The sequence below is a fragment of the Rhinatrema bivittatum genome, chromosome 2 (assembly GCF_901001135.1).
Source record: "Rhinatrema bivittatum chromosome 2, aRhiBiv1.1, whole genome shotgun sequence".
Lineage (NCBI taxonomy): Eukaryota > Metazoa > Chordata > Amphibia > Gymnophiona > Rhinatrematidae > Rhinatrema > Rhinatrema bivittatum.
In genome coordinates, this window is record NC_042616.1 from 170,162,679 (window position 1) to 170,190,498 (window position 27,820).

At 44.9% G+C, this 27,820-nt stretch overlaps 1 protein-coding gene across 2 annotated transcripts in view; it reads right to left on the minus strand.

Moving 5' to 3' along the window:
• EFCAB1 (EF-hand calcium binding domain 1) overlaps positions 1 to 21,660 on the minus strand; it is a 69,803-nt gene extending 48,143 nt beyond the window's left edge. Inside the window, exons 1-2 of one of the 2 annotated variants that reach the window (XM_029588874.1) lie at positions 21,484 to 21,660; positions 12,139 to 12,294 (exon numbers count right to left, since the gene is read on the minus strand). In XM_029588874.1, coding sequence (XP_029444734.1) covers positions 12,139 to 12,294; positions 21,484 to 21,565 — 238 coding nt within the window. In that variant the 5' untranslated portion in view covers positions 21,566 to 21,660. The remainder of the gene's footprint in view (positions 1 to 12,138; positions 12,295 to 21,483) is intronic. The other variant, XM_029588873.1, reaches the window with a different exon arrangement.
• Between the last annotated feature and the right edge of the window lie 6,160 nt (positions 21,661 to 27,820).

Below are 27,820 nucleotides of genomic sequence, written 5' to 3' on the forward strand. Positions count from 1 at the left end.
TCTTATAGCAATCTTCACGCAATCCAACTGAAATTGAACATCTCCTGGCATAATATGGCCTCCCATGTCTCAAGACTCAACTGCTCTCCCAGATCCACTGCCCACTGTCTCACAAAATTGCTGGTCTCCTGTTTGTCTGGGAAGAGGGCGTGATATATTTTAGAAATAGGCCCCTTTATTCTGTTGCTATATTGGACCAGGGACTCAAACAGCGAGCGACTTGGTCGTAGCAATTTAGCACGTTGTAGAGTCTGAATAAAGTGGACTACTTGAGCATACACCAGGAAATCTTTTGAGCTAAAGGAGAAGGTATCTATTAGTCCTTGCACTGATAGGATCGACCCTTGTGACAACTTATGCCCGATTGTGGTAACACCCACGTTCCTCCAGATAGACCACTGGGGGATGTGACTATTATGGAGTAGAGAAGTTTGATAGAAATATTTATATGCCCCAACTACTTGCCTACTGCTCTGCTTCCAAATATTCAAGATGACCTGCAAAGACCATGCTATACCCTTGGCTGCTGCCAAGTATTGTGTGGTTGCCAAAATATGGCCCGTAAAGCCACTGGGCCTAAAATTGCTTGTTCAATAGGCACCCATTGTTTAATTTCCATAACACGATGGATATCCATTATGGCCCGCAACTGGGCTGCCCTAAAGTACCATAGAAGATTGGGTACCCCCAGTCCCCCCTGTGACTTCGGGAGATAGAGAACCTGACGTGCTAGGCGAGGGGGACATCTATGCCAAATGAAATCACAAATCCGTTTTTGCCAGCGGCAAATCACATGAGAAGAAACATCCGCTGGAAGGGAGGAAAACAAATACAGGAATTTAGACAGTATTGTCATTTTGACAATTGCTATCCCTCCCAGCCATGAAAAAGTGCCCCTGTTCCATCGACTCATATCCAGGATTAGACCATTATTCAAGAGTGTATAATTTAGATTATATAGATCAGGTAATCTAGCTGCTAAAAAGATCCCCAGGTACTTTATATATGACTTCGCCCATTTATACGGAAACATTATTAATATTTTGTACTTCAACCGGGCTCAGAGTCACATTGAGCAACTCCGACTTAGATTCACCTTAAGGCCAGCTACTTTGCCAAAACTATTTAGTTGGCGGGTGATCCCCTCCAGCGACGTGGCCGGATCTGTTAATGTTAATAGAATATCATCCGCAAACAGAGATGCTTTGTACTCCGCATCCCCCAATCGAACTCCATGTATATCATTGGCCTTGCGGATCTGGGTCACTAAAGGCTCAAGATACAAGGCAAATAGCAAGGGAGATAGTGGACATCCTTGTCTAGTGCCCCTTCCTATAGGAAAAGCAGTGCCGTATCCACTATTCACTTTGACCCTGGCAGTGGGATTATCATATAGCTGTTGTATCCACTGCAAAAAGAAGGGTCCAAATGCCAGATGCCTTAAGGTGGAGAATAGAAAGGGCCAGTGCACTAGATCAAATGCCTTTTCAGCATCAAGGGATAATAATACCGCAGGGGTCTGTGTTTTACGAACCCACCATATGAGATCAATGACCTTTCTTATGTTGTTATCTGCCGCCATGCGCTGCGGAATAAATCCTACTTGATCAGAGTGGACGAGCTGGGAGAGAAACTTATTGAATCTTTGAGCTAGGACCCGAGCCAGGATTTTGAGATCCACATTGATAAGCGAGATGGGTCTGTAGGAACTACATTGTGCCGGATCTCGACCAGGTTTCAGGATAACAGTGATTCCGGCTGTATTGTTATGGAACCCTATGCTTTTGCCCTCCCTGAGATTATTAAAGTACTGGGCTAGGGGTTCTGCTACTATGGATATACATTTTTTATAGTATACCCCAGAGAGACCATCAAGTCCAGGAGATATGCCGGATTTCAGGGATTTGACCACCATCTCAATCTCGCTAGGAAGGATCGGAGCATCCAGGCTCTGCCGTTGCTCAGGAGTCAAGCTAGGCAAATCTAAATCTTGTAAGTATGCATTTATGTTGGTTTGTTGAATGGATCCCTCAGACCTGAACAAGTTCTGAAAAAACTCCAAAAAAGTACTGCGTATTCCCGCCGAGGCGGTGAGGATGTCCCCCGATAAATTTTAAAATTTTTAAAATGTTATTTTGGGAGATTCGTACCCGAAGTTGACTAGCTAAAAAGCGACCTGCCTTATTCCCACCTTCATAATATTTCTGCTTTAGAGAATCCAAAGCATACGTTTATTATCAAGTTGTGCTAATTCATCTTTGAGGGCAAGTAACTTCTGATAACAATGCTTAGACTGGGTTCTCAAATGTACCTGCAACAAGGCAGAAATTTTGCCCAGTAAAGCTATACGAGCCCCCTGTTCCTGGCGTTTACATGCAGTTGCCCGAGAAATCAAGATCCCCCTGACTACCGCCTTGGAACACTCCCAAAGTGTGCTAGGGGATACCTCCCCACCGGAATTCAATCGGAAGTAGTCTTGCATCTGGGCACCCAACATCTGCACAAAAGCTTCATCTTGTAGTAGGGATTCATTCAATTTCCAAAACAGACTGCCCTCATCCCGTTCACCCAAATCGACCTCAAGAGTAATGGCGGCATGATCAGACCACATGATTACGTCTATATCCACCCCCTTGACCTGGTTTCCCAGAAGTTTATCAACCAGAAAATAATCTATACGTGAATAGCTCTCATGTGGTGCGGAGAAAAAAGTATATGATCTAGACTTGGGGCATCGGTTTCTCCATGCGTCAATCATATTCCAATCAGACATGTTTCGCACTGATTTCCTACCAGGCCCAGAAAGCTGAGAGTGTGGCTTAGATGTATCTATGTCCGGCCGAAGAGTAACATTAAAGTCCCCTCCTAATATGATTGGCCCTTCCGCATGTAGTGACAATGCTCTATGTAATTCCTTCCAAAAGGGCCCTGGGTCTCTATTGGGGGCATAAACCGTCACTAATGTATATTTCTTCGTGCCAATCTGGATGTTTAAAATAAGGTACCTCCCATGCGGATCAGCAGCGTGAGAAAGAGACTCAAATACCAAATGCTTTGATATCAAAATCCCTGTTCTAGTATATTTAGCCTTTGATCCTCTGGCAGCCAAGAATACATATGGGAAGGCTCTGTACTGTAATAAATGCAATATCTGCTTTTTTATGTAGCAACTCTTTTTGAAGAAGGAAGCGCTTTCTATGAGGTTTTAGGCCTTTAACATTGAGGGAGATTATCTTAACCATTATCAATTAGAGAAGGAAACATCGCTTTAGGTTTGTGGAGATTTTCTGCAAATGGCCATATAAACCTTGGGTAAGTAATTGAGAGTGAGAAAGTATCATCGCACTACCGGTAGTTGTATGAAAAAAGTACAATCTGGAACTGCCTAATTTGGAAAAATTAATCGGACAATCTGGCTCCACTGCCTCCTTCACCTTAACCAAAAAGGATTCGCTCACCCTCTTCTGCGAATCCATCCCCTGGGGGGCGCCTGATGGCCACCGCCACCTTCCCAACCTCTGTCCCCCCCCCCCCCCACACACACCTGCCGAATCCATGTGATCTGAAGATTAGCTCAACACTTTCTAATTACTTATCGTGCCTACCAATAATACTTTCAAACTGATTGTAACCATCAACATTGGAATAACATGTGACAAAGAAAGCTGTGAGCTCTGAACATGAAGTAAATTCTTTTTTGTCCAGCACAATCTTCTTCTCCCTGAAAAGAAATACGAGGAGAAATCTTCCACCATCAGCCCTTATCTGTACTAAGATTCCCGGAGCCAGTTGGTTGTCTGCAAAGCCGTCCACGACCCGGCCCCTGTCTCCTCCATCGTAGGTCTGCATCCGAAGTTATATGTGATGCAGGTCTGGGAAATGGAGTGAAGTCGAAGCTGATGCCAGCTTGAGTGAAGCATTCAGCAGCCTCCCCCAGCTTTTTAAGCCTGTATGAGGTGCCTTGATATTGAAAAATCAGAGCAAAAACGGGAAAGCCCATCTGTATCGAATCTCCGCGCGGCGCAAGACGGTTGTCGCCTCATGCAGAAAAACCGCTTTTGCAGCATAGAAAGCGCCAAGTCATTGTAGATGGCAATGTCATGGTTATGCCATTTCCATTGGGGATGGACCCGAGCCAGCTTGACAATCTCTTCTTTTTGTTTAAAGTGAAGAAATTTAATAATGATGTCCCTGGGCTGATTGTTGCATTTGGGCCCTAGTGTCCGATGCGCCCTTTCCAAATCCACCTGGAAGATACGATCATGCTCCTCCGAGGGGATCCCGAAACATGTCCAGAGATCCTGACAAATGGTCCTCGCTGTCTGCATACTATCCACATATTGCTCTTCCTCAGGAACTCCCCTGATGCGTATGTTGGACCTGCGGGACCGGTTTTCAAGATCTTCTACTTTGTCCCCCAGAGTTTCCAGCTCAGTCGTGAATTACTTTGTTTGGGCTGACAAAGCCTCCATCTGAACACTTTATCCATCCGCTCTCCCGTCTAATTCATCCACACGGGAGCCCAGGGAAGCAACCTCTTCTTTCATATTCTTAATGCAGGCGAGGATTTCCACTTTGTGGTTCCGCATATCCGACCTAAATTCAATAAACCACGCATTTCATCCCGCGTGGGGAAATCTGGAACGGTGTCTCCCGGAGCATCCTCCGAGCCCTCTATTCTCGTGGCATCTGCTTCTTCTCCATCATTCCTTAGTCTCTGTGATGTAATCGGGGCTGTCAGTGCCTCGGGCAAATTTTCTTCTACTAATTTGCTAAATGCAAATTGCTTTAAATCTGCCGCTTTTCGGCGTGTGGCCATCCTGTTCCTAGAATGCTTGAAAAGTTATCCAGTAAGAGTTGGTAGGTCTGCAATGTATCTTGAAAAAGATTCATCTTGAAAAAAGTTTAATGAAAAAGATTCAGTGGATCCAGCAGAGGCAGAGGAGAGACCGGGGGGGAGGAACATAATCCGGCATTCAGACAATCATCTCACAGCGGTGTCCACCAAGGGCCCCCCCCCCCACCACCCCTCGGACTGCATTTAAAAACTCATAATGGTTCGAGGCTCTCTGGTTTGGCCTCCTGTCTGCTCCACTCCGTCACTCACCTCCTCAGGAAGTTTTAGCGATATCGTATTATGGGTACTTAGATATCCCCCTATGGTAATTCTTCTGACCCACAAAACCAAGCCTTAGTGAGGTGTGTCGGTGACTGAAATGTATCTGAGACTTCCACTTATTCCGTCCTGTAAAGCTGGCTGCCTCTAAATAGATACTGGGACAAAATTATCCAGCTGTTAGAGCTCGCCTTCTCTGTCCGTTTGTTCCCGTGGCTGCAGCACACAGTAGCCAGCGCTCTCCTCTCATCCCCCCCCCCCCCCCCCGGCTCTGCCGCCCACTTAACGATTACAAAGGATATATAGCCTCCCCAAGCTGATGGGGGTAATGACAGCTTTGTTCAATTATCTTCTGCTCATGCAGCATGCATTTGTGGTAGTTCACGGAAGAGGAAGGTGATGAGGGATGAGCACGGGACTCCAGCACTAGGTCACCCATTCCTCTCCCAGTCTTTTATTCGGAGTTCCCTTGGGGTCTGTTGTGGTGTGAAAATGTTTGCCCCGATTTTTACCCACTCCGGTGATCTTACCATCTTGTTTCCCCTTATTTTCACGCGCTGCAAGATGGTGGGCGGCAAAGCAGGCAGGCGGAGTCGTCTCCCCGGCTCAGCTGTTTTCCTTTCCCTCGATCTGGTCTCCTCTGCCAGCGGTCTTAATCCGCCCAGATCCCTAAGTCTGTCGTCTCTGCGAGCCCCTGGATCGAGGTACTAACCCGGGAAGAGTTTTAAATGGTGAAGGATTGCCAGTCGGAGCCTCAGGCTCAATCAGTCACCTTCCAACACATGATTCTGGCGTGGGGCAGGGGCTGACGGGAGGGGGAGGGGGGGCAGCGCCCTAGCTCCAAATAGTCTTTTCAGCCCGCAGTGTACAGCACAAACTTTGAGGGCTTTATTTTTGTTTTATTTGCAGGAAGTCTTTTTTCCCCCCTTCTTTGTGGCCAGTAAATTTCGCTGCTACAGAAAACAGGCAAGCAGCCCACCTGCCTCAGCTAGCCCGCACCGAGAAACAGTCTCTACGCTCGTGGCAAGATGGTGGACGGGGAAACAAAGGTAAATAACTTCCCTGTCTCGCTGCAATCCAGCCGTTTTGGTTTTGTTTTTTTTTGCAATCGTGATCCGCGTCGCTTGCTCTGCCTGCTGCCGTCGTTAAAGCCACTTTTGGAGTTGATTTTTTGTTGGCATCCAGGGCGCCTGTTTAAACTAGTGCATAGCCTCAGATTCGGGCAGCCATCTTTGTGAACGGCAGACAGCGCCCTCCGGGGCGAGAATTTTTACCAAATTGAACCTCCGAGGAGCTTACAATCTGGTCTGCATCCATGCCAACAATGAATGGAAGACAGTCTTCAACACGAGAGACAGGCAATACAAATACCTCGTGATGCCATTCGGATTGTGTAATGCCCCGGCAGTGATCCAAAAAATGATGAACGAAATCTTTAGAGACCACCTTTACACCTGTGTCATGGTCTACCTCAATGAAATCCTCATTTTTTTCAAAGGATCTCATCTCTCATTGTTGTGATGTCTGCCGAGCTCTCCAACGCCTCTGTGACAACCAGTTATACGCCAAACTGGAGAAGTGTCTTTTTGAGAAAGAGAGCCTTCCCTTCCTAGAGTACACTGTCTCCAGTAAAGGCTTCACCCTGGACCCAGATAAACTCAAACGTATCCATGAGTGGCCCCAGCCAAGCGGGTTGCGGGCCCTACAAAGATTCCTGGGCTTCACCAACTATTACAGACATTTCATCACTAACTACTCCAAGATCACCGCTCTTTTCACTGCCTGCATGTGAAAAGGGGCTAACTCCAAGATCTAGCCACCTGAGGCCATAATGACTTTCTGAGACCTAAAAGACACCTTCCTGCAAGAGCCATATTTCCATCATATGGACCCTACTCGTCCCTTCATCATTGAAGTGGATGCTTCCTTAAGAACATAAGAAATTGCCATGCTGAGTCAAACCAAGGGTCAATCAAGCCCTGCATCCTGTTTCCAACAGAGGCCAAACCAGGAAACAAGAACCTGGCAATTAGCCAAACACCAAGAAGATCCCATGCTACAGATGCAATTAATAGCAGTGGCTATTCCCTAAGTAAACTTGATTAATAGCAGTTAATGGACTTCTCCTCCAAGAACTTATCCAAAGCTTTTTTGAACCCAGCTACACTAACTGCACTAACCACATCCTCTGGCAACAAATTCCAGAGCTTAATTGTGCGTTCAGTGAAAAAGAATTTTCTCCAATTAGCCTTTTATTATCCGAAAGTGTAAATAACCGTTTCACATCTACTCTTTCAAGACTTCTCATGATCTTAAATACCTCTATTATATCCCCCCTCAGCCATCTCTTCTCCAAGCTGAACAGCCCTAACCTCTTCAACCTTTCCTTATAGGGGAGCTGTTCCATCCCCTTTATCATTTTGGTTGCCCTTCTCTGTACCTTCTCCATCGCAACTATATCTTTTTTGAGATGCGGCGACCAGAATTGTACACAGTATTCCAAGTGCGATCTCCTTGCTGGGGGTCGGGTCCGTCTTAAGTCAGCACTCCAAGGGCACCCTGTACCCATGTTCCTTCTTCTCGAAAAAATTCTCCCCCTATGGAATTGGCAATAGGGAACTCTTGGCAATCAAGAGTTCAGCATACAAGAAGAAAGTAATTCCTAAGTCCACCTGTAATTTACACAGTGGGAGCATATAAATTTTGAATAGTGTTGCCGAGAGGGCTGAGCCTTGAGATACACCTGTATCAATAAGGAAAGTATCAGATATGTGATTGCCCAATTTGACTTGGAATGTTCTGTTAGATAGAAAGGAGGAGAACCATTTGTAAACACTACCGTCAATACCAATGTTGCTCAGCTCTTGGCATAGCAGGGTATGGTCCACTGTGTCAAAGGCGGCTGTTAAATCTATTAGCACAAGAAAATGGGAATTATTAGCATCAAACCCTCATAAAACAGAGTCCATTAAGGAGAGGAGGAAAGTCTCAGTTGAACGATTTTTCCTAAATCCAAATTGATTAGGGAAAAGAATACCTTGTCCTTCCAAATGATTCATGAGTTGAGATAACACGGCTTTTTCCAGTACTTTTGAAAGAAAAGATAAGTTGGATATGAGCCTATAGTTGTTCCTGTCATCGATTCTGCCAGTTTTGTTTTTCAGAATTGGTTTTATCACAGCTTGCTTTAACCCAGGTGATACAATTCCTTCTGAGAGAGAGGTTAATTAAGGTTGTGATTGTAGGAATAACAACTCTGTGCACTTGTTTCAAGGAGATGGCTGAAATTGGGTCACATGGGTGAATAGAAGGATTAATTTTAGCAATGATTTGACTAATTTCAAGATTAGTTGCTCTGTTGAATGTGGACCACTTATCCAGGCCATGTGTATCTTCAGGTGATTTTGTGAGAGAACAAATAGGGAACTGGCAGCAGTGCTCGTGGAAGCAAGTGGCTTGGTTTATGGATGGGCTGTTGAGGTTCCCACTCCCACCAGTCATAAAAAGATGGTACGGTTTATCAATTTGCCGGTGATGTTCCCAACCTCCCCATTGGCAGGACGAGGACGGCGAGATTCGCTGACTGCCCGGCAGGCAGAGAATTCCGCGTGGGGGCGCTGGCTGGGTTTCCATCCTCTGACTGCACATAAAAGCTTGCTAGGAGGGCTGAGGGAGAGGGAAGGGGTTGTGGATGAGGTGAGAGGGGATGAAAGGAAAAGGAAAGAGTAAGAAGCTGTGGGTTAATGAGGGAAGGAAGAGAAAGTGGCATCAGGCGAACCACTACTGGGTGTGCAATGGGGAGGCCAAGCCTCACCCATAGAAAAAGAACAATGGGGCACTGCAGGAGCACAGCCACTGACTGGGAAAGTCACACTAAAGAAGACCAAGCAAGGAAGGAAGGGAAGGGAGGAGAGAGGTTGGGATAAGAGAGTAGAGGGAGAAATGAGGGGAAGAAAAGGATGAGTGAGGTGGATGGGAGGGGAAAAGAGTGAATTTATTCATATTCCGCTTTTCGCACTTTTTTCAGCGCTTCAAAGTGGATTACATTCAGGTAGTGCAGGTATTTCCCTATCCCCAGAGGGCTTACAATCTAAGTTTGTACCTGAGGCAATGGAGGGTAAAGTGACTTGCCCAAGGTCACAAGGAGTGACAGCAGGACTTGAACCCTGGTCTCCTGGTTCATAGCCCACTGCTCTCACCACTAGGCTACTCTTCCACTCCCTAGGAATGAAGGGTGGTGTAAGAGGGAGAGGGAAAGAGATGGAGCAAAGAGGGGTGCGGCGTGGGGAGAGAAAGGAGGGGAGAAGGGTGAATGGGGTCTCACACCTGGAGGGTGGAGGCAGCAGTGATAGGGCAAGACCTAGAGGGGGCCACTGCAGCCAAAGAAAGGAAAGAGAGGGCCAGCAGCTGAAGAAATATAGGAGAGAGGCAGGCCCTGGTAGAGCTGCTGGTAGCGGAGAAAGGAAAACTGGAGAGAGCTCTTGGTATGAGGAAGTGTGTGTGTGTGTGTGTGTGTGTGTGTGTGTGTGTGTGTGTGTGTGTGAACAGGTGTAACGGGGCGCGTGGGAAGAAAAGGCCAGGATGCATTGAAAAGCAACGGCAGTAGCTGCAGCATTGGCCTCAAGCAGTAGCGCAGGCCTGGAGCAAAATCAGAAGCAGACGGTGATCAGCAAGGGAGACAACAGCGTTAGCCCCCACAGTCCATGGGATTCTTCTTTCTTGGGCTGTAGGGGTTGGCGGAGGCTGCTGCAGCTACCATTTATGCTCTGGGGGAGGGAGGGAGTGGGAGTGAAGCAGTCAGCCAGCCAGTGCATGAGAGAGAGAGAAAGCATGTGTGTGATTGAGAGCTTGTGTGTGAGAGAGAGAGAGAGAGAGAGAAAGCATTGTGTGATTGAGAGAGACTGGTCAGGAAGGTGAAGTGTGTGTGTGTGTGTGTGTGTGTGTCTGGTTGGGGAGATGATTGGTGTGAGAGAGACAGAAACCGGTCCTGAGGGTGTGACTGGTGTGTGTGAGAGAAAGAAGAGACTGGTTGTGGTCCCTAAAGAAGAGGACCATGAGGACAGAACTTCAGCAGCCCTTGCTGCTTCTGGTGAGTGCTATTGGCCTGCAAGGGAAAGGAGTAGGAGCGTTGCTGGAGAGGGTAAGTTAAGGTGGCTTTTTAAGTTCATTTTTCTTGACTGACTTCCATTTTCCCTGACAAAAAAAAGGTTGAGAACCACCGTTCTGAGATTGGGGTGGGGCCAGAGACCTGTGAGCTACCCATCTACTCCCTAGAGGATGCAAGAACAGTGACAGGAGTACCCATTGTGGAATATTTTTGGATTTAGAGTAATTTGAATTTTCCCCTTTTTGTTAGTGTGGAGGTTTTCCCCATCCCTCTTCACAACTTGGAGGAAGGAGATAGAGAACTTTGTTCAAGACTGGAAACATCAGACTTTTCTCCCAGAGAAGTCACATAGAGTGGAAAGAGAGAAGGGATTGAAACACCAAGATCTGGAGACTCCGAGCTGGATTTCCACCCTAAAGGGATCAGGACTCAGGGTGTGGGCAAAAGACAAAACTTTGGACTCAGGTAGGATCTTTTCATGGCTTGGGGCTCCCCTCTAGGATTCCCCATCTTACTGGGCTGTTTGCACACAGATGAGGAAACAGTGGCAAACTCCCTCCCAGGAGCTAGAGAGATGGACACAAGCACCCCAGCAGAAAGTCTATGTAAATAGTTCAAATGTACAGTTTCATTTGTGTAAGGTATGTGGGACAGTGGTTGATGTTTTGGAAATAAATCAGTAAATTGTATTTGAACACCCAGTCTGAGTCCAGCCTGTCTGTCCCTAAGCAGAATACATCACCAGAGAAATATACACACATCAGGAGAAACACTCCAGCACCTGGGCCACAAAGGATTTTCTTTACCCCCACAGAATGAGCTCACTCCCTGGGAGTAGTAGAGAGAAGGGGAAGGATGGAGAGAGTAGCCCCAACTACCAAATACTTTTATGGCCCTAGAGGAAACAGCAAAACCCCTGGCAAATGGTTACAATCAATATAGTTCCTACTGGGAAAACAGAGCAAGCTGGACTGCTACAGATGTCTCCACAGACTCTGCATGCTAGCAGAACCCTCACCTCGGTCACACATACAGAACTCAGACCCTCGCCAATAAGGGACCACAAATTAGAAACAGAATTCTGAAAAACTAACATACATGCTTAGAAATCAACTGCCAGCATGTGACAAAATATGGGAGCGTTATTGGTCAGCCTTAAATACTGGATCATCGGTGCTATTGGTATAGGTTATAATGTACTAACCATATTAAGGAGCCACTCTAGAAAACTGAATGACATTATATATATATATATATATATATCTTTATGTCAGTGTTGGCAATATCAAACTCCGTTCTTCTAGATATTTAGTCAGATTTATTTTTCACCTATATTGGACATGCTAGGCAAATTACACAATAAAATATATACAGTTAAAATAAAACAAAACAAATCATCCAACAAAATTCTTCTCCATATCCACCCAATATTACCCCATCAATACTTCATGAAAAGGCCTCTACAAACAGAACAGATATATACTCTGTACTGTCTGTTGATTTGTTTAAGAGACTTTTTTTTTTTTTTTTTTAAACCCCGGAATTCTTTGCTCTGCTGACCAGGCAATGATCACCAGTCCTCTCCTGTTCTGTGCAGGCAGGGAGGCAGTGAACAAGAAAAGGAGGATCTAGATTAGGGGGCAGAATGGCTATTCTTTGCTCTGCAGTAACTGCTCCAAGCTCACCCCTTCCATCCTGTTTCTAATTCTTTACACTCAGAAGATTACAATCATGAACATAAAAAGACAAAAAAAAGAGTTTCAAAATGAAAAATAAAAATGCAAAACACAAAAAAATACAACACTCATAATTCATATGTGTGTATATAGATAGATAGATAGATAGATAGAAGCAGCTGCTCATGTCTTAGGGCTGCAAGTTTTCTTCTGGGATTTATTTTCTTTGTAAGTCTTACCTCTGTCCATAATCATGTCATCTGTCATTTCAAATGTGTTGTGCAGCATATTTCGAAACTTGTTCCGATCCAGCCCATTTCTCGAAGGCCTTTCACTTGGCTCTCCCATTAGTGTATAAAAAAGCCTGATCAGAGCTTCCACTTCAAATTTACTAACTGTAAAAATAAAGAAAGACCACATTGAATAGTCTTAATATTAAAACAGTATCAGTATGCCAGAACTTCAGTTATGTGACCAGAGAAGGCCCCTGGGAGCAGTTTCTCACATCCTAGCTGAATTCACATACAAAGATTTATATCCTAAATTCATAAGAGGACTTGTAGTGATGTTATTCTCACAAATTTGACATGCCTTTTACTTTGTTTTCTTCAAGAGTGCCAATCATGGTTGGTTTAGATTTACTGTTTCTTACTCACAAAAGCATAAAGGCAATCGCTGTACAGTGCTCAGTCCACAGTCAGGAAAGCTCACTTTAGATCAGCTAGAACTGCACTACAGAGTTATTGAGCAGCTGAATCAACCATATCAAGAGTGTAGAAATTACTTCCCATAAAATGAATGTTTAATGTTTCAGGGGACTGTGCATAATGGTGACGCCTTGAGCAGAAGTCCATAAACTGCTATTAATCAATAAGACCGAATTTTTGATGGCCTGCGTGTGTAAAATCCGGGGGATATGCACGTGGCTGGGATGTGCGCGCACTGAGAGCATTTTAGAAAAGGCCCAGCCACGTGCATATCTCCTGGTACGCACAAAAGTACCAGGCCAGCGAAAAGGGGTGAGCTGGGGGCGGGGTCTGGGTAGGGTGGGGCCAACCGAGACAGTGGCCATTAGGCTCTGTCCCGAGAAAGCTCGTGCCGGCAGCCAGCCAGTGCGTGGAAATTACTTCTGCTCCAAAGGAGCAGTAAGTATTAAAACAAAAAAAAAAAAACAAAAAAAAATTAACTAACTAGGTAGGTAGGGGTTAGGGGTTGGGGAGGACAGGGACTGGGAGGGACCTGGGAAAGGCCTACTTGCGTCGCCGCACATTAGTTTTAAAAATTCCCCCATTGGTCCTGAGTCCATCTGGCTACACGCTAGGAAAGATAAATTTCCTGCATTAAAAAAGGCACGCCAGGCAGTCTCCCCTTTAATGTATCTTGCATTGCCTCAAATTGCTAAAACCTTCATTTACTTGAGGATTAATATATATCTATACTAATCCTAGATTGGGGTTTTAACTCCTTGTGAGGCAGTATTTAAGAAACTCCCTCAGAACAACTTAAAGGTCCAGCCACAGTTTTCTGCACCAGTCCTCCTTAAGTCACAACCCAGAAAGGAATTCATGCCAGACAGCAGAGAGAGAATCTTCCTATGAGAGGACAAGTTGCAATTGAATACTGTCAGAACCGCAAGGTGAGCTGCATCTGTTTTTCTGTTTTGCTTTCACTGTAAATAAACGTGCATGTAAGGAAACAGCCAGAGTCTGCCTCCTTTATTTTCCTGGCTGTTTCCCAAGCTGCTACCACCCAAGTTACCATATATGGTGTCAGGAGTGGGATAGCTTGCCTAAGCAGGAAGCACAGGTGAAAGCAAAAAAAAAAAAAGCCCTGCAGAGTTGGGGTTTTTTTTTCCTGAGGCCTCCCAGTTCCACTCTCCCAACCGAAGCTACAACAGGCCAAGGGGGTTAGCCCTGTCTATGGAGTCGGGTCAAGCAGTGAGTCAGGGCCTGACTGGCCAGCAGGTTTTTTTTGCTTTTTTTTCCCCTCTCCTTCCCTGGAGAGATACCCCAGCTGGAGGCAGCCCAGGAAGCAGGGAAGATGGAGCAAGTGAGTCAGGTCCTTAGTACAAGGCAGCAGCAATTTCAGAATGCCATACAAATGCAAACTGACCAGCAGCAGATGCTGTGAGAGCAACTTATGCAGCAAAACACAGTGCTAACTCAGGTAGTACAGGCCGTGCAGACCGCTGTGACCAGGATAACCCAGGTGAATCTGTTACTTCACATCCTGTTTAAAATGAAGGCAGGCAAGTACTCGGATGTCTTCCTGAAAAACTTTGAGAGAACTGCCCACTTATCGGCTTGGCCCGAAGCCAATTAGACTATGTACTTGGCTAACTTGCTCATCGGCAGAAATCAAGCGACGTTCCAAACAGCCAACACAGATGGAAAGGCTACCTATGCAGAAGTCAAGGCCATGATCTTGGAGATAGTTGAGTATACCTCAGGAACATTCCGGCAGCAGTTCTGGCGGGGGTTCCTGCAGCCCAGAGAGAGCCCCCGAGATCAATTTCATTGCCTAAAGGATGCCGGCTGAAAATGGTTACAGCCGGAGGCAAAGACCGGCCTCGAAGTAGCCAACAGGTGCTTCTAGAGCAGTTCTTAGATGGGCTTGACTGGCCTTTGCAGAATTGGATCTGCCGACACACAAAGGCTCAAGCTGGAAAGAGCTCTGGAAGTGTTGGACAACTTCCACCTGGCGCACTTAATGCCCAATGTGGTACAGAGGCTAGAAAGGCAGCCTGCACAAACTCCCTGATGAAGCACAAAAAATGGAGGTCCCCAGCAAAGACCCTCGGTGACAGATAACTCATCTTCTGGACCCAGAACCCAGGCCACGAGTCTCGTCCATATGCTTCAACTGTGGTCAGAGAGGTCATTTGGCAAGGGATTTGAGAGAAGTTATGGATGTCAGCTTAGTGTCCCAGCACCTACCAGAAAGTAAAATTCTTGGGGACAAAGGAAAAACTCCAAAGCAGGAAAGATCCTCACCTCAAAAGAAGAAAGGTAACTCAGAGCATTCAAGCCACCTCAAGAATGAAACTTCAGAAACTTTTACTTTCTGTGCCCTCTGTGCAGGGAATGGGCATCAGAAGGACAGCTGCCCCTTTGGAAAGGCCAAAATTGAAGAGCCCTTGAGGGGAGGTGTTAAAAGCCAAGGGGAACCCACCCAGTGGGCATGCTTGTCCTGTTAGGCAGTTGGCCATATCGTTGAAGAGTGTCCATGGTTAGACGACAATGCGAACGTAAGCTGGAGGAACAGCACAAAAATGAAACATGGGAACAAGAGTGGGCGAACACATTCGCAAAACTGCAAAACTGTAGCTTAATGGATAGTCCTCAGCAGCCTCATAAGGAACTCAAGTTCCAGGTGGAACTGGATGACATTACCACCCATGCTTTGGTGGATTCAGGATCTGGCAAGGAACTCTTTCAGGAGGACCTGCTCCAAAAAGAGTAGATCAATCACAAGAGAAAAGAGACATTTACCTGTGTACATTGGGACAAACAGGAGTAGCCAACTAGTAGGATCCTACTGATGACCGCGGCAGATCAAGCTGTTATGGAAGCGAGAGTTCTGGTATACAACTGTCCCCAGTTTGTGGCCCTGTGACGCCTGTTTCCAGGAAATCAGGGCAATCCAACCGAGGATAGTTCATTTATGAGGTGGAGCCAGGAAGTAGCCTGGGTACAGCTGGATGCTCAGCTTGACACGGTCGAGCTGAGGGGGGTATGTGAGGGAGTATATTAGAAACTCCCTCAGAACACCTTAAAGGACCGGTCACAGTTATCTGTACTGGTCCTCCTTAAAGTCCCAACCCCACAAGGGATTCTGGACTAGGGTAGATCACTGCAGACCAGGAATAAGAGACCAGGGCCCAGAGGGTTGAGAGGCCCTGGAGAGCAGGGAGGAAGCCTTCCTATGAGCGGATATGTTGCAATTGATGTTTAAATACTTCAGAAAAGGAAGGTGAGCTGCATCTGTTTTTTCTGTTTTGCGTTCAGAAACTGTAAATAAATTGGATTTAGACAACAACCAAGAGGGCCCCGGCTACTACAGTCTAGGGCAGAGCTTTCCAAAGTGTGTGTCGCGACACATTTGTGTGTCGCCTGCAGTGTGCAGGTGTGTCGCCGGTCCACAGGGCCGACGGAAGCAGGGAACTACAGCAGGAAGATTGGCGGGGCCGTGGTAGAGCTTGCCTCACCACGGCCAGAAGAAAAAAAAAAAAAAAGAGTCATGTTCACTCCTCCTCCTTCCTGCCTGCGCAGCCCCGGAAGAAAACAGTTGCTGGAGCCGCGAGGGCAGGAAGGAGGAGGCGCATCTGCTGTGTACAGAAGAAGAGCATTATTGGGCCGCTGCAGATCCCACGTCGCAGCGGCCCGAGAAGAGGAGGAAACCTGAAAGCAGGGCCGCCGCGGATCCCACGTCGCGGCAGCCCGAGAAGAGGAGGAAACCCAATACCAGGGCCGCTGCGGATCCCACGTCACGGCCAGAGAAGATCAGGGCCGCTGGAGAGCTCATGCCACCATGGCCCGAAGAAAAAGGTCACGTCTAAACGTGAGGGTGCTCCTCCTTCTTCCTGCCCACGTGGCCTCGGAAGAAAAATGTTGCCGGAGCCGCGTGGGCAGGAAGGAGGATCAGCCACATGCAGAAGAGGAGCAGCGTTGTTGCAGCGGGCTGAGAAGAGGAGGAGGTCCGGTAGCAGGGCCGCCAAGGCGGATCGGCCTGAGAAGATCAAGGCTGCTGCAGAGCCCATCCTGCAGCGACCCGTGAAGAGGAGGCCCAGAGGTAAGAGAGGCTGAGGGCCCATAGAGTGTGTGTATGAGATGAGTTGAGAGATTGTGTGTCTGTGTGTGAGAGTGAGGACCTGAATGTTTGCAGAGACAGCATGTGAGAGCCTGTGGGTGTGAGAGAGAGACAGCATGTGACAGTGAGAGCTTGTGCTTGAGCAAGACAGCATGTGGGAGTGAGAGAGAGCCTGGGTGTGTGAGAGTTAGACAGCATGTGCAAGAGAGAGACTGTGTATGAATGATTGTATGAGAGAGAGCATGTGAGAGTGAGAGCCTGCCTGTGTGTTTGAGGGAAGAAGATAGATGGAGAGAAAAGAAATAGAAAAAAAGACAATATGAAAGGAATCAGCAAAAAATAAGAAAGGGAAGGTGGAACAAAAAAGCCTGTGACCAACCCATTAGAAAACTAATATCAGACAGCAAAGGTAAAAAAAATAAATAAAATTACTTTTTACTGATTGGCACATGTAATCTTTGATAATGGTGTAAGAGTAGCACTTTCTCTATGCGGATCTCACAATGTACGAAATCAACATGGAGGAAGTGGAAACCCAAGGGCCTGCACAAAGGAGGCAGCAGAATGGGCTTCAGTTTCAGTAGCAGCAATCAGCGCCTCCCCAATAGCCACGCGGCATCAATGACAGTGGTAGCAGAGGAATGAGAGAGACTCAGAGGTTGCTGGCAAAAGAAAGAGAGGGGGGTCTGCCTTTAGTGAGTTCATGTATGGGTGCCTGCCTGAGGGTGTGTCTGTGTATGAGAATGAATGGGTGTCTTCCTTGGGTTTGTATGTGTGAGAATAGGTGCCTGCCTGTGTGTGGTGTAATTGTGTGTGAGAATGAATTGGTGCCTGCCTGGGGGATGGTGAGGGAGTGGTGTGAAAATGAATGGGAGCTTGCCTGGGTGTGTGTGTTTGTGTGTATGTGAGGGAGCCAAAGAGAGTGAGAGCAAGAGTGTGTATGAGAAAATCCAGGGGAGTAAGAGTTTGTGTGGGGGTGGGGGGGGGGGTGTGGAGGGGGAGAGAGTGTCTTAGAGCCTGAGAGTGTGTCAGTGTCTGTGAGAGCGAGAGGTTATGGTGGGTATAAGAGCATGAATGTGTATGTATGTGACAGTGTATGTGTGAGAGAGAATGGGCATGTGTGAGAGAGAGAGGATAACCTCCTAATCCTTGATAATATCAGAGTGACTGGAAATCAAGAGCTCCCACGGATGGACAGCAGGGGCTTTTTAAAATCCTTATTAGTTTTAAATTATTGGGTGTTATTTGATATATGTGCTGTTTTGAAATATTTTATTGGTGTTTGTAAAAAAAAAAAAATATATATATATATATATGATTTTAATTATTAGAAATTCTATTTATCAGTAGTTTTAAAATACGCTTATTAGTTTGGTTTTACTATTATAACTGATGCTTTATGTTTCTTGATTTTATTTGCTTTATGAGGAATGGTGGTTCTGTTTTTCCATTGTTAATACACAGAGTCTGGCTTCTTGGGGTTTCCATTTCAGATTTTGTCTAATTTGTGCTCCTTTATTCTGTATTTGGTGAGGATCGGTCTCTGCTCTGTGTGTATGACCATGATGAGAGATTCTGCTAGCATAAGGATCTATAGCAATCTGGTTTGTTTTGTGTCCTCAGTAGATGGTGTATTGGTATTCTAGGACCCAGTGTAATATTTACCCTTGCTTTTTCACAGGTAGGGTTATTGTTGTTTGAGTCCTTTGTGTTATTACTGTTATATTACAATGGGATCGCAGTATAGATTTTGAGTGTCTTTTTTGCAGGGTTTTGTGTTAGGTCACAATGTGCCTGGCAGTGGAAGATGTTTGTGCTGCTGTTACTGTGAGGTGACACCAGAATTTGAAAATATCTTTTAGTATGATGAGCTGTAAGGGAAACATCCAAGCTCCATTGTTTGGGGGAATTTCAGTGGATGCACAGAGTTAGAGAACTGAAGATGCAGGATTTATATTGACATTCTGTCCCTTCCTATAAATTCCAGACTTCTCTCATAGCCATATAGAATTAGTTGAATGAGGCTATCAAATAATTTTATAGTGTGAAACTGGCCAGCTTTTTAAAATTACGCAGAATACCCTTTGGACTTTTTTATTAACACCAAATATTCAAAAGCTGTGTTCATCCCATCAAGCTCATATATCTCATTAAAGAGGTAAATTGAATAACACAATAACTTTGTTTTATTATTGTTACTCATAAATTATAACAATAACATTAATCTTGGAATATTATATATATTTAATATAAATGAAAGGTTTTCACGAGATAGGTTGTGTCATGAAACATTTTATTATGTATATATTTAAGGAAACATACATAAATTGTTGAAATACATTTCGATCTTTTAACCTTTAACCTCTGGTTTGCTAGTAGACTGAATTACTGTGTCACGAAATTATGTTTGTCTAAAAAGTGTGTCACCAACATGAAAAGTTTGAAAAGCTCTGGTCTAGGGTACTGATACTCAGGCATAAGGGAAAAAGCACAGAACTGTTTCTACAGCAAAGTCCATAAGCAAAGCTTGGGATAACTGCACAGTGCAACAGTTACTGCCCTTACGAGAAACATAGGGGTGGCCTGCACGGAGTGACATTTGCTACTTAGGGAAGCTTGCTGGGCAGACTAGATGGATCATTTGTTCTTTTTCTACAGTCATTACTATGTTACTATGTAAATAAAAGTGCACATAAGGAACCAGAGTCTGCCTCCTTTGTTTTCCTGGCTGTTTTCCAAGCTGCTACCACCCCAAGTTACTTGCTCCTGTTTTATTGCATAATTTTTCAGTGCTATTACATACTAGGATTATGTTAGCAATGAAAAATCCATGCTAAAACTCAAGTTTTCTTATAAGATGTAAGGAAGCCTATAGGACAAAACCTCCTTAAAGCAGTTTTATACCCTGGTTCTATCTGTGATAGCAATAGCTGGTTACAGTCACTGTAAGTTGTTGCCTCTCCAGACTTCACAGGAGCAGAGATGGGTTACCATGCACCATGCAGAAGAGCCACCTCTGGGCTAAAGGTTCCACTAGAAACACAAGGGCATAAAATAATCTCCCAGAACAAGAGGCAAAAAAGCTCCACACAAGACAAACCCAGAACTTGCTGCAGCCTAAGGAGGGCCCACAGTTCCCACTTGCAGCAGTGACTCTGAATTTCTCCTTTCTAGGACTTGCCTTTCTGAACATCAGCTGAGAAGTGTAAAAAATTCATCTACATCCCCCCACCATAAGTGAGCAATATAAGGTATGGGCTGTGGAAAGCTGAAGCTTGCTGTTCGTCCAGGACACCCTGAGCCTCGACATCCTCATTGCTGGATCCCAGAATGAAAGCTGCCTTACTTCTGTCTTACATTTCTTCTTTGCAACCTACCTCTTTCTCCCCTCCTCTCTTGCCTATCCCTCCCAGTGAAGGATAAGAGTCTCCTCATCCTGTCCTGTTCTGTTCTAGATGACTAGCACGGAGGTACAGCAGACAAGTGAACAAGCATAGCAGTAATAAAAAAATATAATTGCAAATCGAAAAGAAGTATTTCTAAGGTAAATGTTTAAGCATAACATAAAGCATTAAAGCAAAGAAAAAAAAAAGCCACAGCAGTCAGTGAATGAATATAAAAGATTGTTCCATGTTGGTTAACAAATGCTTGGATCCACCCGTCCCTGATGAAGGTCTGTTATACGGGACCTAAATGTTAATTAATGGGTTTGGAGTAAATTACATTCATATTTCTTCAGTTTTAGCATGAAACAGCAACATTATAACTCTTTCTTGCTTGTAGCATGTGCACATATCCTGGTGAGGGAAACCCAGAACAATGTTAGAGGGAGGGACTTTACTACTACTACTTAACACATCAATAGCATGACTGGACATACACAAGCCTGTCTTTACATGTTTGGAAAACAAAGATATTGAACGATTCTGTTTTATCCAGTCCCTTTGGGAGAGGCCAACTCTGATCCTCAAGAGCCCAAATGAGCCTAGTCATCAGGAAATCCATAATATCCATGTATGATATATATCTACATACAATGGAGCAGTGCATGTAAATCTTATGCATATTCATTTAGGGAACACTTTTTTTTTTTTCATTGCGACAGCTAAGAAACAGTTTGCAAATTAAGGATTTAACTTAATCAGGGTCAGTAATTTCATGCTACTAAAGCACTGATGGATAAAGGGACTTGGACTAGCTTTAGGATTAACTTCTTTCTTCAGGGGCATTAGCTGCCAGAAAATGACCTGCCTGTTCGTCATTACTAGATAAATAACAAACCATATTAAAAAAAAAAAAAAATCTAGTGTCAACATGAGAACTGACACATCAAATGTGAATAGTCATTTTATAGAAAATATAATGTGGCTTTCCATACAGATGAATAAAAATGAAATGTGATTGAATTGCGGCTTGCACTGGAGCGATACTACACAAAGTTTTAACATTACACAAACCCAATACAGTTGAGCCTGTTAAGGTTCTGCATCTGAAAGGACTGGCAGCTGCTTCCCCTCAATGACCGGTGAGAGATATTGGGCTCTCTCCCCCAGGAGCCACACGTGATAGCGCTCACCCAGCCCGGAGACTCCTCCAGGGCTTCCACGGGTCCCGCTGGTTTTTAGCTTTCCAACCTGTTGCATCGTGGGATCTGTAGTCCCGCGTCTTCCATCCGGGTACAGCACCACAGATACGAACAATGCATCAAAAGGGAAGAACAAAGAAAAAAAAAGCCTAGCCTTAACTGGCCTAAAGGCTCCCGAGCCGGTACTCACAGTGTTTGACCGATCTGTGCAGGGTCTCGGTCAGCTTCTGCAGGGTCTTCCTGTTCATCCGAATCACTTGCGGCTGAGACATGATGGCGCCAGCACGTTCGTGCCCCACTCCGAGCTCTCCCCATCCCAACTACCCAGCTGCGCGCGACAACTACAACACGGCGTGACCAGGGCAACCCGTACACGTCACAGAGCCGCCCTCCAATCACAGAACAATCCTCTGGGAGGCGTCCTTCCGTCTGCTGCGCCCTACCGGCTAGGGGAAACGCACCTGGAGCTCAGTACTCGGAAATAGCGCTTTTATCGGGTCTGCGCTGTAATACAGAGGAGCAGCATCCTATTCCTTCTTGTCCTACAGACGGGCAGCACCTCAGTCTTTCGTCACCTTTCCCCCTTTCTGTCAAAACATGTGATCAGCTTTCCTTTCTGCCTTCCAGCATACTCCATGCCGTTGTTGTAGTACACCGTTATAGAGAGGAACAGCACCCCCCATCACTCTGTTATAGAAGATGAAGTAGTCTGTCAATACATGTAATCAGTACTCCACTCTTCTTACCCCCGCCTCACTTATACACATACACACACACACTATCCATAGTTAGGGATCAGCACCACCTCCCCTTTCAGTTACAGAAGGAGTAATAATTGACTCTGAACTAAGCCTTAAGCAACACATATCACAAAAAGTTAGAGAAGGCTACCCCAAACTCATGGTCCTCAGGAGGCTTAAACCCCTATTAATCCAGGCGCACTTCCGAACAGTTCTACAAGCACTTATATTCACTAGCACAGACTATTGTAACACACTAATCCTGGGACTACCATATTCAGCAATAAGACCTATACAAATCTTACAAAACTCTGCTGCCAGAATACTTACTAGTAAAGGCAAAAGAGAACACTTCACTCAAACACTTGCCGAATTACATTGGATGCTGATAGAACAAAGAGTGCAATATAAAACACTTTGCACAATTCACAAACTGATCAACGAAGAAAAAGCGGACTGGTTAAACACAGCGCCACACTTACACGTCCCACAGAGAAATCTTAGATCAGCTAATAAAGCTCTACTAACCATCCCCTCGGTTAAGACAGCAAAACTGACCCAAGTTAGAGAGCGAGCCCTATCATTAGCTGGACCAGCATTATGGAACTCACTGCCACTCGAAACAAGATTACAGAGAGATTTAAAACTCTTTTAAAAAAGTTTAAAAAAATGTTTTTTCAAAAAAGCATTTTAAAGTGAGAATGGAGAATATGAAGTATAAATGAATAAGCAAAAGAACATCTTCACACAGCAAAAGTCACCTAGTAGCGTACTTGTATATTTTATTATTTTTACTCATCATTATTATAGACTAATTTAAGAGATCTGCAGTATAAAGTACAATTCTCATATGGATTTATTCCTGTTAATCATATAAAGGGACAAGATCCAGCCACGCATCATATACCATATATTATAGAAACATGTTACTGATAAATGTTTGGGCACTTTGTTAGTAAGATTTTAACCAAATGTAAATTTACGTGCCTCTCTGTAAACCGTTGTGATGGTGCATTACTAAACGACGGTATAGAAAAGTTTTTAAATAAATAAATAAAAGTAAGCTGGTTAATAATAGGGTATTTGGATTTTCAGGAGGCCTTTGACAAAGTCCCTCATGACAGACTCCGCAGGAATATAATTACTCACTGTAATCAGGGATTAAAGTGCAGAAATGTTAAAAAAGGGGAAACTTTTATTGTGTATTTAAATATTGGTGTAAGTGGCTTCTACTGTCTCTAAGGGAGATGGGAGCTAGTAGCTGAGCTAAGAAAGCCCATTATGTTATGCAGAAAAACACACATAGCAGGTTGATGAAAGTCAGGAAGACAGGAAAATGTAGGAAGGATTAGAAATTACTGCCCAGATAATAATCACAGCAGGAGTTCTACATGAGAAGTGTGAGGAACAAGAGGCTGGTGATAACTGAATTGTTTGGAGGCAAGTTAAAATGGACAATTATTGCCTGAGAGCAGATATGCTGGGAATCTGAAGTCTCTCTTACAACATGGCAGGACCTAAGAAACAAAATCAATGGGGAATTATTAAATCTCTTTTCCTATGATAATGTTAAGAGTTGGGATAATGCTGGGAATACAAGTGTGACAAAACCTGAACAAGCCACCGTGAGCCCTGAGGAATCAGCACTTTCAGCAGAGACTTGCATGACTGCTTTAGAAAAGTTGCTGAACTGTGACAGAAATTGGAGCAACTGGAGCTTGCCGGAGTACTTCCTAGAGAAACACTTATCAAAGAGAATAATTTTGTGTAATTTGAAGGATCACAAGCGAATACAAGGGAACTAGCATAATATTGATATTGTTCCCTCTTAGGCCTGGATTTTCTAAAATCGCAGGCCTTAGTGAATCGCACGGTACCGGGGGGCAAAGTGAGGGGCAGGCCTGCGAAAGCCGGCAACAATCACACCACCACGGTGCAATCGCTGACGGCTTTCTCAAACCAATAGCGCCACCTTTCAAGGTGGCGCTATTGGGCGTGTTACTGGCAGTGATAAGGGGCCTTACCTTTTCGCCGTCAGCGATGTCTTTGCCGCGTCCACCCCGGTGCCGCCCCAACTCCTCCCCTTCCAGTGCCGACTCCGCCCCTTCTATAGCTATCGCACGCGAAAGCTATAGAAAATGACCCCCTTAGTGAGACTCCAGTGCACAATACAACTGTTGTGATTTGAGCGTACAGGGAGGCAGGTAGTTTCTGGAAAACAGAGCAATGGGATTGTTAGTGTTCATGGTAGTTGTGGGTGGATCCTTGGGCCGGTAGCAGATGACCACGCCCCCGGGGGAAGATCCTGAGAGGAACCACCGGTCAGGCTCAGAGTATGGAGACAGACAAACACTAGTTCTTTTATTAAACAGTATATCGAACCACCAGAGGTGGCAGTAGTGAGCTGGAAGTGCCCGGCTGGGCTGTAGTCCCTCAGATACTGGAACAGCGAGCCTGGATAACTGAGCTGTAGAGAAACTGAATATAGTGAGTAGGCAGGGTATGCAGAGTTCAGGAACAGAACCTTGATGGTAACACTCACACAATAGTCTGTTAGAAGCAGCCCAGGAGCTGGAAAGAAGTAGGCCCTCGAGGAGCGAGTACCTGGTTCCAGGGAACGCTCTGAGAGAGATATGGTAACTCACTGGTGTTGTAGGCAGCAATGACTTCCTGGCAGAAGTGGTGTTCAGTAGCAAGTCCGCGAACGTGGGCTCTCGAGGAGCGAGTACCGGTTCCAGACCGATCTGAAAAGCAAAAGAGAAAGCGAGGCCCCCAAGGAGCGGGTACCTCTGGTAAGTCCAAGGAGGCAGAGTAGCAAGGTATGCGGAGAGCGAATCCCATCCGTCGATACCGAGAGGAAAGCCCTTGCTAACTTGATTCGTTAGCGAGTTCAGAGACCTTAAATATCCGGTGAGGACGACGTCACCTCAGGGGGATGCCCCGAGGTTCACGCCACTGCTGGTACTTGAGTCGGGCGCGTGCCCTTAGGCTGCTGGGAAACATGGCGGAGGTGCAGCGTCTAGCAGGTCCGGGGATGCCGGAGGGGAATGGCAAGATGACTCCGCGGCAGCCAAACTTCCAACAGGCAAAGAGGGAGTCGCCAAAGAGGTAAGGTGGGCATAGTGCAGACGTCAAGCAGTGACGGTTGCAACAGGGATCAAGGGACCTGGTTCATAGTATCTGCATCTGACTGTGGGACCAGATGACAGCAACTGTAGAACATCTTCAATCTGGCCCCATACAAGGGTAATTGTGAGCTCAGAACTGTTGCATACATATATAGGACCAGAAATTCTGAACAGAATTTTATTGCTTTAGGTAAATCACATTAACATGTCTGATGGAAGCTGAGTTGCTGTAAAAGTGATTTCCAGAGTACAGTGATCTTCTACTAGTTTTCATGTGTGTCATATATTCTGTGATATACAGAGAAATGGAGAAAGAAAGTATTACTAACCCCTAGATTTATCAAAATACTATAAATATAGTGGAAATAGCTCCTGTGATAATAAAAGGGGCATGGTTAGGATAATTACCCTGCTCCCGCATAGGCAATCTCCACAATATGCGATAAATTTATCATACCTGTGCTTTGCATGCTGATTAATACATCACAGAGAGAGAGAGAGAGAGATTTTTCATCTATTATGACTACAAATTTTACTATGAATACCTCAGAATGTTTCTGTAACACCACCCTCTATTCCCCCCCCCCCCTTCAGAAACCCATCCAGATTCAATGTGCCCCTCTACAGTGGTACATATATAGAGTGTCAGACTGACTCTATACATAGGCATTCTCTCTCTCTCTTATGAGAAATAACATTTGGTGCATAGATCAAAAGTCTGGTTCTTTGAACACTTTTATGGGTTTTGTGTACCATCCAATCCACCCAGAGTGGAATAACTTATTTTTTTATCTCGGTTTCCGAGGCCACATTGACTATGTAAGTTTTCCCATTATATAAGTACACACGATAGAGAAGTGGGATTGAGGGGGATCAGGTAGGGGCCCCTCTTTGTGTAAAGCCCTGGGAAGGCAGCAAGGTCCTCAGATTCCATCTAGTAACATCAGAAGCCCCATGCTGTCATTGTGAGTCAGGCAATGTGCGGGAGGGACCCATAGTAGTGTATGCTCACTCCAGCTGGTTTACACTAATGAAAGCTATTGGCATCCTTGGGAGTGAATAACAGGGAATAGATCTACCTTCTGGGATCTGCCATGTACTTGTGACACAGATTGGCCATTGTCAAAGACAGGATGCTGGGCTCAATAGACTTTGGTCTTATGTTCTAAGGGATCAGTAGTTCTCTTCCAGTAGCCCCTTTCCCCCTCCTCCACTACTATTGTACAAGTGATCAGCAGCCTCACCGATCCTATGCCATTAAACAGGGGATCATCTCCTCCTGGGCCCTGCATTGTTATATTGAGCTTCATCTCCCCATTCTCATTAGTCCTGCCTTATTATGCAGTGTATGTACTATTCAAAACTGTGTCAGAAACTAGATGGCCAATTTTTAAACTGGCAGCAGCAACCATAGGGACAGTAGGGGACAAGGAGGAGGAGACATTGGAGAGACTACTGGAATACATAAAATCAGAGGAATTTTTAAAAGTGTAAATCAATTTTATTTATTTTATAAAGTTATCCTCCCCAAAAAAGGAAGGTGGCCATAATAGGGGATACACAACTGCATGGATATTTCAAGCATAGACATGCTGCATATTTTTGTTTAATTACCTTAAGCAAATTTTGCATAAATACCAAGGATACTCTACAGCTACAAGGAAATGGATCCCCTGTGTGGCTGAGATTGTCACTTGACTGAGTGTACATTTAATTAGATTGCACAATCTAAAAACCTAAGAAGAATTAAACAAGCTTTTGAATTTGTATAGGAAGAGTCTGAGGAATTAGGGATGTGCATTCATTTTCAACGAAATAGACAATGGCAATGAAATTGTCTATTTCGTCCTGTTTCGGGAGCACCACAAAACAAAAAAAAATGATGAAATTTCGTGAAAATTAGTATTTTGTGTTTGTGGGCACTAACGGGACTTAGTGCGCACTAACTACATGCACACTAACTATAGTTTTCCCATTTACGGACTTAGTGCACACCAAACGGGACTTTGGTGCGCTAACTAGATATTAGTGCGCATTAAGTCCATTAGTGTGCATATCCCTACTGAGGATCATAAGAATTGCCAACTGGGTCAGACCAAGGTCCATCAAGCCCAGCATCCTGTTTCCAACACTGGCCAATCCAGGTCACAAGTACTGACAGATCCCATAAAGTAGATATAAATCTTGTTACTCACTCCCAGGGATAGCAATAGCATTCTTTAGTTTACCTGGTGAATAATGTGTTATGGACTTTTCTTCCAGGAGCTTGTTCAAATCTCTTTTAAACTCTACTATGCTAGCCGCCTTGATCACATCCTCTGGCATCACATGTCCGTCTCTTTTCCAAGCTGAATAGCCCTAGCCTGCGAAGACTCATCATTAGACATCCCCTTTATCATTTTTTACACCCTCCTCTGCACTTTTTCTAGTTCTGCTACGTCTTTCTTGAGCTGGGGCAATCAGGATTGCACACAATGCTCAAGGCAATAGATTTTTCATTTTATTCTCCATTCCTTTTTGGCTCATTCCTAACATGCTTTTTTGTTATGCATTTACAATATTACATCTAAGTAACACTTATACAGATCAGCATATGGGGACAATTTTCAGAAGGATTTACACATGTAAAAGTAGTATACATCAGCAATTTTCAAAATTC